Here is an 18,798-nt window from a genome sequence, read left to right as displayed (position 1 = left end):
CATTACCTGGTGTTCATTACCTGTAGGTCTCTCAGCTTCCCACAGGCATGCCACACTTCAGGTAAGCAAAGCTGCTTACCTCACTATGTTCTTTGGGCCTCTGAAAGGGACTGTCCACTTAGCTACAGCCTGGCAAGGAAGGGAGTCTTACAACACTCTGGATATTTTCGACTTTTATTGACACTCGGGCTGAAACAAAGTATCCCCTCGCTGCTTCTTCATCTTCATCATTCTGTCCTGCAGGTGGCCTGCTCAGGCTGACAGCTTGGAGCGCCTGCAGGCTCCAGTTCTGCTGCAGCCCAGCTTTTCCTCTCACTGCTTAATTCTTATTATGACAATTCTTTCATTTCTACTTCAAAGCTTCCCTAAATTAACAACACTCTATCCTAAGCTAAACAATCCTCTACTATCCAAGCTGTCTACGTTCTATAGTTCTTAAAAGTTGATCCCTATAGTTCCTAATTTTTTTCAATTTTCATCTTTTGCAGAAAGAAAAACAACAGAGCTTTAAATTGAACCTAACAACATATCTAACCTAACCTAACCTAACCTCATCTAATCCAACCTAATGCTAACCTAACCTAACAGCTAACCTAACAGCTAACCTAACAGCTAACCTAACAGCTAAACTGAGCAAATATCTACACTATCATGTTTCCTAGCTACGGCACAGCTCCTCTTCAACCTCGGGGGATGGCTGAAGCTCTGCCTAAAGATGACACATCCCCTTTTCCCTCCTCTTGGCTGGCGGGGCATCAGGGCCTCCTCAGGCGCAGGTGTCTCCTCTCCAGTCTTCCTGCACTTGCTTGGCTGAGATGATCAGAGCAGCCAGGCTGGAGGCAGGATCGCCTGAGGTCACGAAGGGATGCTGCCCAGAGGAAAAAGAACAAAGAAAGGAACTCTTACTTTCCAGGATCACTTGAGCCTGCGGGCTCAAGCAGGATTCCCTGGCTACCAGCAAGACACACAAAGAGCACTGAGGGCAGCATGTCCCCCTGCGCCTTCCTGTCCTGGCAGCTTTCTGTGCCACGTGGCCCACACTCCTCCTCCTCCTCATCCCTTCATGCAGGTGTCCTCAGCTGCCAGGGCTTTTTGCCCCTTTGCTTTTTCTTACCTGTAGGAGCTCCTGGGCAGACCAGCGCCTGTCCTCATCTGCCTGCAGGCAGCAGCGGAGGAAGTCGCGCAGGAGAGCCGAGTGGTGCCTGGGGTTCTGCAGTTTTGGGGGCCCGTTCCTTTCTAGCAGTTCAAAAACCTACAGCACATGGATGCAAGAGGACACTCCACCTGCTCCTTTGCTAGCCACACACAGCTCTCTCCACACAGAGCCCTCTTGCTAAGCTGCACCTTACCCGGAGACGGGCTTCCCGCTGGTAAGGAGCTTCCCCTTCCACCATTTCCAGCCCCATGATCCCCAGGGACCAGATGTCCACTTTGGGGCCGTAGGCTTCTCCTCTCACCACCTCCGGTGCCATCCAGCTGGGAGTGCCGACGCTGGAGCTGCGCTTGCTGTGCTCAGGGCTGAGCTGAGCACAGAGGCCAAAGTCACCTGAGGACAAAAACAAAGCCTGTCAAAGCCAGCTACCACTGGCAAAGCAGCCAAAACCATTGCCCTGACCAGGCCATGCTGAATCTAACTGAAAAAGCAGCTGAGCTCTCCTTCCACGTGCCTGGAGCCAGGCAAATAAGGCATCGGCCGCTTCAAAAACACCCTGACGATTCACGCACTGGCCAAGCCGCGCTTCTGCCCCACTGGCCGTCACCAAAATGCAAGCACACGGCATATGCTGGACATGCTGCAGCCCAGCAGGGATACCCACCCAACTTGACGGATCCGTCCGTGCCCACCAGGACGTTGCAACTTTTGATGTCTCTGTGGATGACTTGGCGGGAATGAAGGAAATGCAGTCCTTGCAGGCACTGAGAGAGAAAAAGGAGGGAGGGAAAGTTAACCTGCAGGATCTGATTTCATCCCACCCGCAAGGAAAGAGCTCAAGGGGATTGGCGGCTTTCGCAGGGAATTGTGAGCGAGGGCAAAACATCACGCTGCTGTCACCATGAAGAGCTTGCTGCTTCAACACTCTTGGAAGTTTTTTCTAGATTTCCAAGCAAAGGCATCTGGGCTCCCAAAACTTCCACCGGCCTTGGGTAGGAAGCGCGCCACCTTTGGCTGGGAGGCGGCACGGCAAAGAATTTTGGGGAAGCCTAGTGGCAGCAGAAGAGGAAGCTGCTGGTGACAGCAGCACCTTCGAGCTGTTCCACAATGCATCGCCATGCAGGCTGCAATGGTAGCCTTTGAAGCTGAGGACAGCTCTTTGCCCTTAGCTTGAAATTCTGCCACCCGCATGCTGCCTTCCAGTGGCAAGCAATGTAGGACAGACAGACAGGCTCCAGGCAAACATTCCCAGGCAAAGCTGAGAAGAGGAAGAAAGAGAAATTGAGCCAGTGAGCGAGCACCAAGGCCAGAGGACAGACAGGATGGAAGAGTGCAAGAACAGAGCCTGAGGAGTGCGAGGGCACCGGCAGGCAGTACACTTCCCATGCTCTTTCTTCTCCTGTGTGGCGTGACAGCAGCAGCAGCAGCAGCAGCAGCAGCAGCAGCAGCAGCAGCAAAAGAAAGGTGAGAGCAAGAAATCTCGGCTCTCCTTAAGCTCCAGCTGACAAGCAGCATCCGGGCAGTCTTGGGCAAGCACAAGCGGGATCCCTCACCTCCCGACAGACAGCGCCTATCTGTCCTTCCTCCAGGTACACTGCCCTCAGCACATCAAACAAGGTGCCGCCGTCCATGAACTCCATGGCCAGCCAGAGCTCCGCATCCACCAGGTAGCTGAAAGAAGAAAACCACGGCATGGAGCAACAGAATGGGCATAGCCTCAGTCACCCCAGGGCCTGAGACAGGTTTTTGCAGCTGCTCTCCAAGCTACGGGTGCCACAAGAGACTGTTGAACACCAGCTCCACCTCCTCCCACGCTCTGGAGACACGCAGAGAAATCATCCCCAGCTCTGTTCTCTGCCAGCGACCAAAGGGCATCGTCTCTTTGCGCTTGCACCAGCTAAAGCTACATTGACACCAGAATATGCCAACCTGTCTAAGTAGGTAACGATATTGGGACTCCTGTTGTCCCTCATGGCCAGGATTTCATTGGCAGCCAGCTCCTCGGACATCTCCTCCTCGAGTGACATGATCTTGATTGCCACCTGCAATGACATTGGCCACCGGTACCTTGAGAAGACGCACCCCGCTCGAGATCACAAGGAGCACGGAGCGAGTGCTGGTGCAATGAGGCAGCACGCTGGGCCAAAGTGCCTTGTCACTAGACAGCAGAGCTTAGCAGAAGCACCAAAAGCCATCCCAAATGCATTCTGCCCCCTGAGCCTAGACTGTATTTCAGAGGAACAGCCCCTGCTGCAGACATGGAGCTGCCACCCAAACCTCCAAGCACAGCTCACAGCAGCGGGCAAAGCGCTCCAGAGCTGCAAAATGGCGTGGGGCTCTTGGCACTTTACCTGTTGTCCGCTGCTGGTGTCAAGGGCTTTATAAACAGCTCCAAACCCTCTAGAAAGACAAAAGCAGCAGAAAGAGACCTTTATCCCTCTGGCAGTGAAAGCAAGCCCAGGCAGCAGATCTCCCCAGGCTGCCTGGACGCCTTCCTTAGAAAAAATGCCTGGCTGCAGCATCTCTTCGGCCAACAGCATGTTAGCCCGTGAGCCCTCTGCCATGCGGGGCAGGCTGTCCAAGGGAACACTAAGGTGCAGCATGAAGACCAAGGGCCGCTGGAAATCTCCAAGGCGCACACCCTGCCAGGTCATTTCAGAACCTAAGGGGAACTCTCTCCTTGTGCGGGTGTGCATGCATGTGTGTGTCAAAAAAGGGAGAACAATTTGAGTCAGAAGACTGTCCTTGACAATCTGACCTTTCTTGGATGGCAAGGTGCTCTTTCAGGCCACAAAGCTGCAGGGCCAGGGCTTCTCCCAGCTCCTGCTCCTCACTGCTGCAAGCAAGACACTGCCAGCATCAACTTGTCTTTGATGAGGCCTTTGCATTGCTCTGACCGAGCAGTCCAGGCAGGCGACATGAGGTCAAGCCGGAGCCTGACCATAATTGGAGCTTGCCTGACTTCACGCTTGATATTGCACCAGCCAAAGACCTGGCCCACACTTTTGTAAAATGAGCTGACGTCACGCTTACCCTCGCCCGAGTTCCTCAAATGCCGTGTATTTGCCCGTTGGCCGGCCCGGACTCACGATGCTCCCTGAAAGACAAAAGCAGTGCAGGGCGCTCACTCGCACACAGAGACGCCGCTGCCCAGAGCGTCCCAAAGGCAGCCCCACTGCCCGCAGCTCTGGGCCCTTTGCGGTCCCGCGGCTTCCAGCTGCTGAGACCAGCAAGTGGGAGGGCCATCTTCTCCACCTTTCATCAGGTGGCCTTTCCAAGAAGGCCTTGATTTCTTTCAAGAGCAGCATCTCACGCGATAAGCCAAAATGATGAGCCCTTAAGAAGGGGGCCCTAAGAGGTAAGCAAGGGCCTTTGCTGCCTCCGCAGTCACACCCACCATCACTGGCAGGTCCACTGCCAGGGGCACAAAGTGTCTGCGCCGGAGGAGGAGTAAGAACCAGAGCCAGAAAACACCTGGGGCCAGACAGCTCCCTGGGCAATAGTCACTTGCTACGTGCCAGCCTTCTGCTCAAGCAGAAACAATCTCTGCTTTTGTCTTTGGCCCAGAAGGCAGCCCAGGCAGGGCCAAGCCAGGCCCAGCCGCCCTCACAGGCAGCAGGGACTCCCTGAGCGCTGCCGCGCTTCCTCAGAGCAGAACAACACCTTCTGCAGAGAGGCCTAAGTGCCTCTGAGACTGAGGGCCAGCATCTGGCGCAGCCTACACCCAGACACTCGCACAAGACCCTGCTCTGGCAGACAAGAAATGCACCAGACGGACGTACTCAGTGTCTTCAGGCCCTGCTCCTCCCTCATCTCGGGCTGCTGGGCTGCGCTGCTGCAGGAAGTGCCGGCAGCAGGGCTTGAGCTGGCTGCTGCAGGCCATGCTGGTCCGGCGGCACCAGGTTGAATGGCAGAGCCTGTCTTGCGCTGGGACAAGAAAGGATTGCCCGTCAGAAGGGTGGCTGGCACTCATGCCCCCCCCTAAGCGCACAGCAAAAGCAAGGCCTTGGGAAGGTGCTGCCAGCCACGGCCAGGCCTCTCCAGCTGGAGCAGTTCCCATGTCCCCTTCTCAAAGGCACCTTCGGGAGAAGCCCAAAGGCTACTTGGATCCAGCCCCTCCCGACCACCTCCATGCTCCACGTGTTCAGCTTTTCTGCAAGACACTGGCAACAAGGTATCGATGGGGCTGCCAAATCCACAAAGAGATCAGAGCAGGGCCCCAGAGCCTCGCTGCTTTCCTCCTCCTGTCTTTTCCTGGGCCGGAATGAAATCAGCCCGGAGTTGGCAGGCAACAGTCTGCTCAGAAGCCCGCAGCGTGTCCCTTCTCTGATCTGTTTCACGGATTTCCCTTCTCTATGGCAGCCTTTAGAGAGCGGCCCTTGGGAGCCGCCTTCCAGCCCTGCCCAGACCCACCCGCCCTTTTACAATGCAGGGCTGCCGAGGATTCTCCTCTCCAAACTCTGCTCTGACCGGCTGGAAGTGAAGCACAGCCTGAAGCTAATTAGTCCACGGAGACAGCAGGTCCCTTCCAGGGGCCAGTATCTGCCAGGTACCCTGCAAGGCTGTCAACTGCGTATTTGGGCCGCGCTGTCCGCTGACCACAGGCAGCCTGCACTGACAACGGGCACAAGGGGCTGACTCCTGCACTGAGAGTCACTCAATGCTGCCTCCTGTCTGATCCCAAGAGACACTCTGGCGCCCTCTCAGCATCCCAGCTTCAATGTCAAACTTCAGAACCCATTGGCCAGGGCTCCCCAGCTTGCCTGAAGCCGCACTACGTCACAGCAGGCACACGGCTGCCAGCATCTTCAGCCACGAGCAACAAGGGCTGCTCCAAAACGGGTAGCCTGGCCGTGCGCCAAAGGCAGTGCCAAGCTCAGCTGTCACTTACTGGCTCTGCAAGTTCAGGCTGTGAAGGGACAGCGGCTGAAGGCTTCATCTTCCTTTGCTCCTCTTCATCCTCTTCCTCAATGACAGAGGCAGCCAGAGGAGCTGCTGACCCTGCTGTTGTGCCCTGCAGGCAGACAGAAGTGAGAGAGATGGGCAAAAGCCAGTGCCTTAGGAGCTGCTTTCTATTGAGCTGGGAAAGCACCCAGAAGAAGGGCAAATCATAGACTTTGATACAAGTGGGCCTCTGAGTCACGCAAAGCCGAGGAAGCTGGCTGAACGAGCTGCTACTCCATCTTGCTGTGCATTTGAGCTTCCCTGCTGCCTAGAAGCAGCAAGATGCCTTGGAGCTGTCCCTTTTGCCTTTCATCTCTTGAAAGGCTTTTCACTGGAAAATCAGCAAACAGCCAGTGCTCCCTTTGCTACTGCTGATGCCACCGGGCAGCTGGCCTTTCCTTCAGCCTCCCACGCCGGCACTCCACACTCGGCTGCAACAGGCCAAGCTGGCAGAATTGCTGCACAATTCTCACACGCCAGCAACGTCTCAGCTTCCTTTGCCACTCACCAAAGGACAGGCTTGTCTCCATCCGCGTGTCAGGTGACCTGCAGCCAGCAAGGCAAAAGGAAGCAGAGGCCCTTAGAAAAGTGCCTGTGCTGGCCACTCCCACAGCACAAGGCAGTCCCAACACAGAGCATTTCCCTTTCCCAACATGCCTCCAGGAGCAACAGCTCTTTCCCACAGCAAGCAAGAGAACAAGAAGGACGCTAGAGGAGCCTCTGGCTACATTTGGGCCTCTTTTGCCAAGAGAGAAATAGGAAGGCAGTGCTGGAAATGCCCGCTGCTCTTCAAAACTTTGAGCTTCTCTTGTGCCTAACAGCTCAAGCTACATTTCCCTCTTCCCTTTCCTGCATTTTCCATATACATTCTTTTAAATTGCACGCCCTAATTCCCATCCCTTGGCTGAAGATGATAGCCCAGCAAAGCTTCCACAAAGGGTCCCTTCCCTGTGGCAGCTCCCTGCTGAAGCAGCCCAGGAACAGCTGCTGGGCTCAGCAGCAAACCCTCCCTGCACTGGAGTTTGTGCTGCATGGCCAAGGCAATCGCAGTCTTGGCACAGCATCAAAGGCTCAAGTCATGCAGCCAAGACCTCTAAGGGGTAGAATATGGAGCAAAAGGTGCTTTCCTTCACTCCTGGAGAGAACCACTGAGTTGGTAGAAATACTTCTGAGGATCTGCCCTCAGAGTCTGCAATTTGTAGCTTGTCTTGCTTGAAGCAGCAAGCTGAGGAAATGACAGACTCCGCTGCCGCGCACTCTCCCGGGGAGGGAAGGCAACCGCTGCAGGTTGCATGGCAAATAGTCTGCACGCGCTACCCAGTACAGATGCCCCCTTTGTAGCTGATGCTGCTGGCAGGACATTGACCAAAGCGGTGGCACCTTCACGGCCATTCTGTTCCCAAAGAAACTGGGCCACTGCTGCGGCATAAAGAGCAGAGCCAAGCAAAAGTCGGGCAATGCCAGCCCCAGGAGAAACCTTTACTTACGAGTCAGCTGGGTCAGGTAGTAGCCAGAATAGACAACAGAAAAGATGGTGCAAACGGCGGCACAGACTTGCCCAATCATTTTGGCAGTGCTGTGCGCGTTTGCACGCTGAGTGCCAGCCAAGGGAAAGCCAAGACTCCTCTCGGGGTGCAGGCCGTCTGCTGAGAGCTCCTTGAGCACAAGGATCCTCTTGCAGGGAGCCAGAGGAAGAGCTGCTCTGGACGACCAGGCCTGGCGCGCACCGGGACAACGCTGTGCTGACAGCACTGTGACGTGGCACCTCTGGCTTGACCTCACAATGGCAGCTGCTCTGTGGCTTTCTTGTGCCCAGCAAGACAACCTTGTGTACAGCTGATGCAAAAGAAAAGCCTGGGAAATTCTCCTCACTCACAAAGGCAGTGCTCAAGGCATGCCAGGGGAACTCAGAAAATGCGCCAATCCAAGCGGCATCCAAGCAATGCAAGCAAACATGACTCTTGGTCCCAAAAGCTTTGACTGAAAGCAAGTCTGCTTCTTCTAGGTGGCATCCTAGCTGGTTTGGAAAAGCCTAACTTCTTCAGTGACATTTAGATGGCAAACGAAGCAAAGATAATAAATTTCCAGGACTATTGTAGGCTGCAGTTGCTCCTTGAGCACGCGGGTGCATGCTGACCTATGGAGGGGCTTGACAGCTGGCCTGCAAGCAAAGCCGAGTTCATGGAAGAAATAGCAGTTGATGGTTTTTGAGTGTATCCATAGCAAGGAAGAAGACAAGGCCGTCAGCATGGAAATCCATTAGAAGAGATTCAGGAAAAGTTGCGTATGCTAGACTAGGTGCTGAAGTAGATGTGCATATGTGCCTTATAAATTTCTGTAAAACTTTTGCCAGTTGTATTGACGTTAATTGCTTTGCACCAATGGATAGAAGAAGTTATTGTGATGTAGTTAGTGACTTGAGATCACGCTTTGTTAAGAGTGTATAAGCTGGAGAACATGCAGAATAAAACAAACAAACCTTTTTCTTCTTGGACCCTTGATCACGTGTGTATGCCACGTCCGGCCTAATGGTGACGCTTGCCCCATCTCTGGGTCAAGAAACAAGTCTTGTCTGACTGGTAACTTTTCAACAAGCTGAGAAAGAAATTAGTAGCTGGACATGCAGATTTCTGAATAGAGGAAAGAAAAGTGTTGACAAGAATAAACCTAAGTTTTCAATGCCTGAAGCACTCAAAAATAACATGTTTTGGGATAGTGTACCATATGTTAGACAGAGTTAAAACAAACCACAACTCATTAGTATCTGGACTTCATTGCCCACTCTGCTTAGAGATGTTGCTTGAAGGCACTTGGTGTCAAGGATCCAGTTCCTGTAGATCACTGTCGACGTAGATCAAAATCCTCCCAACAAATCAGTGTCAAAACCAGCAAGAGTGAGACTTTTGTCCTTGGCAGTAGCTTCCAGGTGCTCCTGGAAGTCACCAGGCCTTGACACAAAGATGTGTATTCAACGGAGGGAGAGAAGCATCATGCTTAGCTCTAAATGTGACCTTTGCTAGCAGATCCTACTAGCAGGCAATAAATTACATTTGTTCTGCACTTCGGCAGAGCCAAGATTGGAATCAAAGTCTAGATCACAGGAGAAGATCACACGAGCCTCAGCTTTTCCAGAAGAGGAAAAATACAAAGGATAGTAAATTTGCGTTGGGTTTACAGGCTATTTTTGCAGATCGATAGACAAGGGATGAAGCTTAAAAGATGAGAGCAAAGGAAAATCAACAGATATGCTGAAAGTGAGTGAAGAGTAAGGGGACCTCAAATTAACTGAAAAGCTGCACAGAAAGCTTCTCTACTTTGTGCACTTGCCTCAAGTTTTCAATGGCAAAATCTAGGAGTACTTCAAACTTATTTTTATTAATTCTAGAAGAAAGACAATCAAAACGGTGTACTTCTGCTTACAGTATCAAATAAAGCACAGGAAGCCATTAGAGTAAGAAAAATTGTGTTCAGACGGCTGAGGCAGCCTTAGGGGTAGGAGGAATGGGGAGGCGTGGAAATCAGGCCTGTGGGCAACATTCAAGGAGCATCCAGTCCCTGAGCAGTCCTTCACAGTGGGTATGCCAGCAGATGGAGGCGAAATGGAGCCACAGCTGGGTGGGAAAAGGGCCGGGGTGGGGAGCCGTGCTCAGCAGGGGCTCCTGCATCAAATTGCTCAATGACAGGTGTGCTATGCTGTGTGCATGTTTCCAACACCTGGCAACAGCAGGCTGGCCCAGAGGTGGGAAAAGGCCAAGGAGGCAGCAGAGTGGGAATGGGGCTCTGCAGGAGGCCCTGGTGGTTGCACACCCCTGTAGGGGATGAGGCTGGCCCAGAGGGTCCCTGGGGGTCTGGGGTGAAAAGCGGGGAAAAGAGAAGCAGGGAGGAAATGCCAGATGCTGCCGCTGTGAGAATGCCATTCCATCCCACAGGTGACATAGTGAGAGGAGGGTGGCAACAAAATGGTGATTGCTGCTGATCAGCCTGACATCTGCTCAAGACAAGAGGCCCAGAAAGGACTGCACATCTGCCTCCTAGTGCTGTCCTGAATGGCAGCTCATTACCTGGTGTTCATTACCTGTAGGTCTCTCAGCTTCCCACAGGCATGCCACACTTCAGGTAAGCAAAGCTGCTTACCTCACTATGTTCTTTGGGCCTCTGAAAGGGACTGTCCACTTAGCTACAGCCTGGCAAGGAAGGGAGTCTTACAACACTCTGGATATTTTCGACTTTTATTGACACTCGGGCTGAAACAAAGTATCCCCTCGCTGCTTCTTCATCTTCATCATTCTGTCCTGCAGGTGGCCTGCTCAGGCTGACAGCTTGGAGCGCCTGCAGGCTCCAGTTCTGCTGCAGCCCAGCTTTTCCTCTCACTGCTTAATTCTTATTATGACAATTCTTTCATTTCTACTTCAAAGCTTCCCTAAATTAACAACACTCTATCCTAAGCTAAACAATCCTCTACTATCCAAGCTGTCTACGTTCTATAGTTCTTAAAAGTTGATCCCTATAGTTCCTAATTTTTTTCAATTTTCATCTTTTGCAGAAAGAAAAACAACAGAGCTTTAAATTGAACCTAACAACATATCTAACCTAACCTAACCTAACCTCATCTAATCCAACCTAATGCTAACCTAACCTAACAGCTAACCTAACAGCTAACCTAACAGCTAACCTAACAGCTAAACTGAGCAAATATCTACACTATCATGTTTCCTAGCTACGGCACAGCTCCTCTTCAACCTCGGGGGATGGCTGAAGCTCTGCCTAAAGATGACACATCCCCTTTTCCCTCCTCTTGGCTGGCGGGGCATCAGGGCCTCCTCAGGCGCAGGTGTCTCCTCTCCAGTCTTCCTGCACTTGCTTGGCTGAGATGATCAGAGCAGCCAGGCTGGAGGCAGGATCGCCTGAGGTCACGAAGGGATGCTGCCCAGAGGAAAAAGAACAAAGAAAGGAACTCTTACTTTCCAGGATCACTTGAGCCTGCGGGCTCAAGCAGGATTCCCTGGCTACCAGCAAGACACACAAAGAGCACTGAGGGCAGCATGTCCCCCTGCGCCTTCCTGTCCTGGCAGCTTTCTGTGCCACGTGGCCCACACTCCTCCTCCTCCTCATCCCTTCATGCAGGTGTCCTCAGCTGCCAGGGCTTTTTGCCCCTTTGCTTTTTCTTACCTGTAGGAGCTCCTGGGCAGACCAGCGCCTGTCCTCATCTGCCTGCAGGCAGCAGCGGAGGAAGTCGCGCAGGAGAGCCGAGTGGTGCCTGGGGTTCTGCAGTTTTGGGGGCCCGTTCCTTTCTAGCAGTTCAAAAACCTACAGCACATGGATGCAAGAGGACACTCCACCTGCTCCTTTGCTAGCCACACACAGCTCTCTCCACACAGAGCCCTCTTGCTAAGCTGCACCTTACCCGGAGACGGGCTTCCCGCTGGTAAGGAGCTTCCCCTTCCACCATTTCCAGCCCCATGATCCCCAGGGACCAGATGTCCACTTTGGGGCCGTAGGCTTCTCCTCTCACCACCTCCGGTGCCATCCAGCTGGGAGTGCCGACGCTGGAGCTGCGCTTGCTGTGCTCAGGGCTGAGCTGAGCACAGAGGCCAAAGTCACCTGAGGACAAAAACAAAGCCTGTCAAAGCCAGCTACCACTGGCAAAGCAGCCAAAACCATTGCCCTGACCAGGCCATGCTGAATCTAACTGAAAAAGCAGCTGAGCTCTCCTTCCACGTGCCTGGAGCCAGGCAAATAAGGCATCGGCCGCTTCAAAAACACCCTGACGATTCACGCACTGGCCAAGCCGCGCTTCTGCCCCACTGGCCGTCACCAAAATGCAAGCACACGGCATATGCTGGACATGCTGCAGCCCAGCAGGGATACCCACCCAACTTGACGGATCCGTCCGTGCCCACCAGGACGTTGCAACTTTTGATGTCTCTGTGGATGACTTGGCGGGAATGAAGGAAATGCAGTCCTTGCAGGCACTGAGAGAGAAAAAGGAGGGAGGGAAAGTTAACCTGCAGGATCTGATTTCATCCCACCCGCAAGGAAAGAGCTCAAGGGGATTGGCGGCTTTCTCAGGGAATTGTGAGCGAGGGCAAAACATCACGCTGCTGTCACCATGAAGAGCTTGCTGCTTCAACACTCTTGGAAGTTTTTTCTAGATTTCCAAGCAAAGGCATCTGGGCTCCCAAAACTTCCACCGGCCTTGGGTAGGAAGCGCGCCACCTTTGGCTGGGAGGCGGCACGGCAAAGAATTTTGGGGAAGCCTAGTGGCAGCAGAAGAGGAAACTGCTGGTGACAGCAGCACCTTCGAGCTGTTCCACAATGCATCGCCATGCAGGCTGCAATGGTAGCCTTTGAAGCTGAGGACAGCTCTTTGCCCTTAGCTTGAAATTCTGCCACCCGCATGCTGCCTTCCAGTGGCAAGCAATGTAGGACAGACAGACAGGCTCCAGGCAAACATTCCCAGGCAAAGCTGAGAAGAGGAAGAAAGAGAAATTGAGCCAGTGAGCGAGCACCAAGGCCAGAGGACAGACAGGATGGAAGAGTGCAAGAACAGAGCCTGAGGAGTGCGAGGGCACCGGCAGGCAGTACACTTCCCATGCTCTTTCTTCTCCTGTGTGGCGTGACAGCAGCAGCAGCAGCAGCAGCAGCAGCAGCAGCAGCAGCAAAAGAAAGGTGAGAGCAAGAAATCTCGGCTCTCCTTAAGCTCCAGCTGACAAGCAGCATCCGGGCAGTCTTGGGCAAGCACAAGCGGGATCCCTCACCTCCCGACAGACAGCGCCTATCTGTCCTTCCTCCAGGTACACTGCCCTCAGCACATCAAACAAGGTGCCGCCGTCCATGAACTCCATGGCCAGCCAGAGCTCCGCATCCACCAGGTAGCTGAAAGAAGAAAACCACGGCATGGAGCAACAGAATGGGCATAGCCTCAGTCACCCCAGGGCCTGAGACAGGTTTTTGCAGCTGCTCTCCAAGCTACGGGTGCCACAAGAGACTGTTGAACACCAGCTCCACCTCCTCCCACGCTCTGGAGACACGCAGAGAAATCATCCCCAGCTCTGTTCTCTGCCAGCGACCAAAGGGCATCGTCTCTTTGCGCTTGCACCAGCTAAAGCTACATTGACACCAGAATATGCCAACCTGTCTAAGTAGGTAACGATATTGGGACTCCTGTTGTCCCTCATGGCCAGGATTTCATTGGCAGCCAGCTCCTCGGACATCTCCTCCTCGAGTGACATGATCTTGATTGCCACCTGCAATGACATTGGCCACCGGTACCTTGAGAAGACGCACCCCGCTCGAGATCACAAGGAGCACGGAGCGAGTGCTGGTGCAATGAGGCAGCACGCTGGGCCAAAGTGCCTTGTCACTAGACAGCAGAGCTTAGCAGAAGCACCAAAAGCCATCCCAAATGCATTCTGCCCCCTGAGCCTAGACTGTATTTCAGAGGAACAGCCCCTGCTGCAGACATGGAGCTGCCACCCAAACCTCCAAGCACAGCTCACAGCAGCGGGCAAAGCGCTCCAGAGCTGCAAAATGGCGTGGGGCTCTTGGCACTTTACCTGTTGTCCGCTGCTGGTGTCAAGGGCTTTATAAACAGCTCCAAACCCTCTAGAAAGACAAAAGCAGCAGAAAGAGACCTTTATCCCTCTGGCAGTGAAAGCAAGCCCAGGCAGCAGATCTCCCCAGGCTGCCTGGACGCCTTCCTTAGAAAAAATGCCTGGCTGCAGCATCTCTTCGGCCAACAGCATGTTAGCCCGTGAGCCCTCTGCCATGCGGGGCAGGCTGTCCAAGGGAACACTAAGGTGCAGCATGAAGACCAAGGGCCGCTGGAAATCTCCAAGGCGCACACCCTGCCAGGTCATTTCAGAACCTAAGGGGAACTCTCTCCTTGTGCGGGTGTGCATGCATGTGTGTGTCAAAAAAGGGAGAACAATTTGAGTCAGAAGACTGTCCTTGACAATCTGACCTTTCTTGGATGGCAAGGTGCTCTTTCAGGCCACAAAGCTGCAGGGCCAGGGCTTCTCCCAGCTCCTGCTCCTCACTGCTGCAAGCAAGACACTGCCAGCATCAACTTGTCTTTGATGAGGCCTTTGCATTGCTCTGACCGAGCAGTCCAGGCAGGCGACATGAGGTCAAGCCGGAGCCTGACCATAATTGGAGCTTGCCTGACTTCACGCTTGATATTGCACCAGCCAAAGACCTGGCCCACACTTTTGTAAAATGAGCTGACGTCACGCTTACCCTCGCCCGAGTTCCTCAAATGCCGTGTATTTGCCCGTTGGCCGGCCCGGACTCACGATGCTCCCTGAAAGACAAAAGCAGTGCAGGGCGCTCACTCGCACACAGAGACGCCGCTGCCCAGAGCGTCCCAAAGGCAGCCCCACTGCCCGCAGCTCTGGGCCCTTTGCGGTCCCGCGGCTTCCAGCTGCTGAGACCAGCAAGTGGGAGGGCCATCTTCTCCACCTTTCATCAGGTCGCCTTTCCAAGAAGGCCTTGATTTCTTTCAAGAGCAGCATCTCACGCGATAAGCCAAAATGATGAGCCCTTAAGAAGGGGGCCCTAAGAGGTAAGCAAGGGCCTTTGCTGCCTCCGCAGTCACACCCACCATCACTGGCAGGTCCACTGCCAGGGGCACAAAGTGTCTGGGCCGGAGGAGGAGTAAGAACCAGAGCCAGAAAACACCTGGGGCCAGACAGCTCCCTGGGCAATAGTCACTTGCTACGTGCCAGCCTTCTGCTCAAGCAGAAACAATCTCTGCTTTTGTCTTTGGCCCAGAAGGCAGCCCAGGCAGGGCCAAGCCAGGCCCAGCCGCCCTCACAGGCAGCAGGGACTCCCTGAGCGCTGCCGCGCTTCCTCAGAGCAGAACAACACCTTCTGCAGAGAGGCCTAAGTGCCTCTGAGACTGAGGGCCAGCATCTGGCGCAGCCTACACCCAGACACTCGCACAAGACCCTGCTCTGGCAGACAAGAAATGCACCAGACGGACGTACTCAGTGTCTTCAGGCCCTGCTCCTCCCTCATCTCGGGCTGCTGGGCTGCGCTGCTGCAGGAAGTGCCGGCAGCAGGGCTTGAGCTGGCTGCTGCAGGCCATGCTGGTCCGGCGGCACCAGGTTGAATGGCAGAGCCTGTCTTGCGCTGGGACAAGAAAGGATTGCCCGTCAGAAGGGTGGCTGGCACTCATGCCCCCCCCTAAGCGCACAGCAAAAGCAAGGCCTTGGGAAGGTGCTGCCAGCCACGGCCAGGCCTCTCCAGCTGGAGCAGTTCCCATGTCCCCTTCTCAAAGGCACCTTCGGGAGAAGCCCAAAGGCTACTTGGATCCAGCCCCTCCCGACCACCTCCATGCTCCACGTGTTCAGCTTTTCTGCAAGACACTGGCAACAAGGTATCGATGGGGCTGCCAAATCCACAAAGAGATCAGAGCAGGGCCCCAGAGCCTCGCTGCTTTCCTCCTCCTGTCTTTTCCTGGGCCGGAATGAAATCAGCCCGGAGTTGGCAGGCAACAGTCTGCTCAGAAGCCCGCAGCGTGTCCCTTCTCTGATCTGTTTCACGGATTTCCCTTCTCTATGGCAGCCTTTAGAGAGCGGCCCTTGGGAGCCGCCTTCCAGCCCTGCCCAGACCCACCCGCCCTTTTACAATGCAGGGCTGCCGAGGATTCTCCTCTCCAAACTCTGCTCTGACCGGCTGGAAGTGAAGCACAGCCTGAAGCTAATTAGTCCACGGAGACAGCAGGTCCCTTCCAGGGGCCAGTATCTGCCAGGTACCCTGCAAGGCTGTCAACTGCGTATTTGGGCCGCGCTGTCCGCTGACCACAGGCAGCCTGCACTGACAACGGGCACAAGGGGCTGACTCCTGCACTGAGAGTCACTCAATGCTGCCTCCTGTCTGATCCCAAGAGACACTCTGGCGCCCTCTCAGCATCCCAGCTTCAATGTCAAACTTCAGAACCCATTGGCCAGGGCTCCCCAGCTTGCCTGAAGCCGCACTACGTCACAGCAGGCACACGGCTGCCAGCATCTTCAGCCACGAGCAACAAGGGCTGCTCCAAAACGGGTAGCCTGGCCGTGCGCCAAAGGCAGTGCCAAGCTCAGCTGTCACTTACTGGCTCTGCAAGTTCAGGCTGTGAAGGGACAGCGGCTGAAGGCTTCATCTTCCTTTGCTCCTCTTCATCCTCTTCCTCAATGACAGAGGCAGCCAGAGGAGCTGCTGACCCTGCTGTTGTGCCCTGCAGGCAGACAGAAGTGAGAGAGATGGGCAAAAGCCAGTGCCTTAGGAGCTGCTTTCTATTGAGCTGGGAAAGCACCCAGAAGAAGGGCAAATCATAGACTTTGATACAAGTGGGCCTCTGAGTCACGCAAAGCCGAGGAAGCTGGCTGAACGAGCTGCTACTCCATCTTGCTGTGCATTTGAGCTTCCCTGCTGCCTAGAAGCAGCAAGATGCCTTGGAGCTGTCCCTTTTGCCTTTCATCTCTTGAAAGGCTTTTCACTGGAAAATCAGCAAACAGCCAGTGCTCCCTTTGCTACTGCTGATGCCACCGGGCAGCTGGCCTTTCCTTCAGCCTCCCACGCCGGCACTCCACACTCGGCTGCAACAGGCCAAGCTGGCAGAATTGCTGCACAATTCTCACACGCCAGCAACGTCTCAGCTTCCTTTGCCACTCACCAAAGGACAGGCTTGTCTCCATCCGCGTGTCAGGTGACCTGCAGCCAGCAAGGCAAAAGGAACCAGAGGCCCTTAGAAAAGTGCCTGTGCTGGCCACTCCCACAGCACAAGGCAGTCCCAACACAGAGCATTTCCCTTTCCCAACATGCCTCCAGGAGCAACAGCTCTTTCCCACAGCAAGCAAGAGAACAAGAAGGACGCTAGAGGAGCCTCTGGCTACATTTGGGCCTCTTTTGCCAAGAGAGAAATAGGAAGGCGGTGCTGGAAATGCCCGCTGCTCTTCAAAACTTTGAGCTTCTCTTGTGCCTAACAGCTCAAGCTACATTTCCCTCTTCCCTTTCCTGCATTTTCCATATACATTCTTTTAAATTGCACGCCCTAATTCCCATCCCTTGGCTGAAGATGATAGCCCAGCAAAGCTTCCACAAAGGGTCCCTTCCCTGTGGCAGCTCCCTGCTGAAGCAGCCCAGGAACAGCTGCTGGGCTCAGCAGCAAACCCTCCCTGCACTGGAGTTTGTGCTGCATGGCCAAGGCAATCGCAGTCTTGGCACAGCATCAAAGGCTCAAGTCATGCAGCCAAGACCTCTAAGGGGTAGAATATGGAGCAAAAGGTGCTTTCCTTCACTCCTGGAGAGAACCACTGAGTTGGTAGAAATACTTCTGAGGATCTGCCCTCAGAGTCTGCAATTTGTAGCTTGTCTTGCTTGAAGCAGCAAGCTGAGGAAATGACAGACTCCGCTGCCGCGCACTCTCCCGGGGAGGGAAGGCAACCGCTGCAGGTTGCATGGCAAATAGTCTGCACGCGCTACCCAGTACAGATGCCCCCTTTGTAGCTGATGCTGCTGGCAGGACATTGACCAAAGCGGTGGCACCTTCACGGCCATTCTGTTCCCAAAGAAACTGGGCCACTGCTGCGGCATAAAGAGCAGAGCCAAGCAAAAGTCGGGCAATGCCAGCCCCAGGAGAAACCTTTACTTACGAGTCAGCTGGGTCAGGTAGTAGCCAGAATAGACAACAGAAAAGATGGTGCAAACGGCGGCACAGACTTGCCCAATCATTTTGGCAGTGCTGTGCGCGTTTGCACGCTGAGTGCCAGCCAAGGGAAAGCCAAGACTCCTCTCGGGGTGCAGGCCGTCTGCTGAGAGCTCCTTGAGCACAAGGATCCTCTTGCAGGGAGCCAGAGGAAGAGCTGCTCTGGACGACCAGGCCTGGCGCGCACCGGGACAACGCTGTGCTGACAGCACTGTGACGTGGCACCTCTGGCTTGACCTCACAATGGCAGCTGCTCTGTGGCTTTCTTGTGCCCAGCAAGACAACCTTGTGTACAGCTTATGCAAAAGAAAAGCCTGGGAAATTCTCCTCACTCACAAAGGCAGTGCTCAAGGCATGCCAGGGGAACTCAGAAAATGCGCCAATCCAAGCGGCATCCAAGCAATGCAAGCAAACATGACTCTTGGTCCCAAAAGCTTTGACTGAAAGCAAGTCTGCTTCTTCTAGGTGGCATCCTAGCTGGTTTGGAAAAGCCTAACTTCTTCAGTGACATTTAGATGGCAAACGAAGCAAAGATAATAAATTTCCAGGACTATTGTAGGCTGCAGTTGCTCCTTGAGCACGCGGGTGCATGCTGACCTATGGAGGGGCTTGACAGCTGGCCTGCAAGCAAAGCCGAGTTCATGGAAGAAATAGCAGTTGATGGTTTTTGAGTGTATCCATAGCAAGGAAGAAGACAAGGCCGTCAGCATGGAAATCCATTAGAAGAGATTCAGGAAAAGTTGCGTATGCTAGACTAGGTGCTGAAGTAGATGTGCATATGTGCCTTATAAATTTCTGTAAAACTTTTGCCAGTTGTATTGACGTTAATTGCTTTGCACCAATGGATAGAAGAAGTTATTGTGATGTAGTTAGTGACTTGAGATCACGCTTTGTTAAGAGTGTATAAGCTGGAGAACATGCAGAATAAAACAAACAAACCTTTTTCTTCTTGGACCCTTGATCACGTGTGTATGCCACGTCCGGCCTAATGGTGACGCTTGCCCCATCTCTG

The 18,798-nt window shown here is 53.9% G+C and overlaps 2 protein-coding genes across 2 annotated transcripts; both read right to left on the bottom strand.

Annotated features, from left to right (window-relative positions):
- Nucleotides 1-766: 766 nt before the first annotated feature.
- Nucleotides 767-7,663, bottom strand: LOC132087143 (serine/threonine-protein kinase PAK 3-like). Its single transcript, XM_059493200.1, has 13 exons — nucleotides 7,585-7,663; nucleotides 6,606-6,643; nucleotides 6,041-6,167; nucleotides 5,970-5,981; nucleotides 4,936-5,070; nucleotides 4,187-4,250; nucleotides 3,505-3,553; nucleotides 3,083-3,195; nucleotides 2,707-2,824; nucleotides 1,818-1,917; nucleotides 1,350-1,546; nucleotides 1,115-1,252; nucleotides 767-868 (listed from the first exon to the last, which is right to left on the bottom strand). The coding sequence occupies exons 1-13, from the start codon at nucleotides 7,661-7,663 to the stop codon at nucleotides 767-769; spliced, it is 1,272 nt and encodes a 423-aa protein (XP_059349183.1).
- A 3,255-nt stretch (nucleotides 7,664-10,918) lies between these two features.
- LOC132087132 (serine/threonine-protein kinase PAK 3-like) lies at nucleotides 10,919-17,812 on the bottom strand. The gene is made up of 13 exons (XM_059493186.1): nucleotides 17,734-17,812; nucleotides 16,755-16,792; nucleotides 16,190-16,316; nucleotides 16,119-16,130; nucleotides 15,085-15,219; nucleotides 14,336-14,399; nucleotides 13,654-13,702; nucleotides 13,232-13,344; nucleotides 12,856-12,973; nucleotides 11,970-12,069; nucleotides 11,502-11,698; nucleotides 11,267-11,404; nucleotides 10,919-11,020 (listed from the first exon to the last, which is right to left on the bottom strand). Exons 1-13 carry the CDS (start codon nucleotides 17,810-17,812, stop codon nucleotides 10,919-10,921), a joined length of 1,272 nt encoding a protein of 423 aa, XP_059349169.1.
- Nucleotides 17,813-18,798: the final 986 nt, after the last annotated feature.

This window comes from Ammospiza nelsoni, chromosome Z, assembly GCF_027579445.1.
Source record: "Ammospiza nelsoni isolate bAmmNel1 chromosome Z, bAmmNel1.pri, whole genome shotgun sequence".
Lineage (NCBI taxonomy): Eukaryota > Metazoa > Chordata > Aves > Passeriformes > Passerellidae > Ammospiza > Ammospiza nelsoni.
Note: the sequence above shows the minus strand (reverse complement) of the source record. Positions and strands in the feature narration are given on the sequence as shown.

Excerpts from the sequence above, each read along its gene's own strand:
- LOC132087143 (XM_059493200.1), bottom strand. The coding sequence starts at position 7,663 with ATGATTGGGCAAGTCTGTGCCGCCGTTTGCACCATCTTTTCTGTTGTC. Across the intron at positions 1,918-2,706 it reads TAGGCGCTGTCTGTCGGGAG|TGCCTGCAAGGACTGCATTT; the intron begins GTGAGGGATCCC and ends TTTCTCTCTCAG. Across the intron at positions 869-1,114 it reads CTGCCCAGGAGCTCCTACAG|CATCCCTTCGTGACCTCAGG; the intron begins GTAAGAAAAAGC and ends TCCTCTGGGCAG.
- LOC132087132 (XM_059493186.1), bottom strand. The coding sequence starts at position 17,812 with ATGATTGGGCAAGTCTGTGCCGCCGTTTGCACCATCTTTTCTGTTGTC. Across the intron at positions 16,317-16,754 it reads GGAGACAAGCCTGTCCTTTG|GGCACAACAGCAGGGTCAGC; the intron begins GTGAGTGGCAAA and ends GTCTGCCTGCAG. Across the intron at positions 13,345-13,653 it reads ACACCAGCAGCGGACAACAG|GTGGCAATCAAGATCATGTC; the intron begins GTAAAGTGCCAA and ends ATGTCATTGCAG.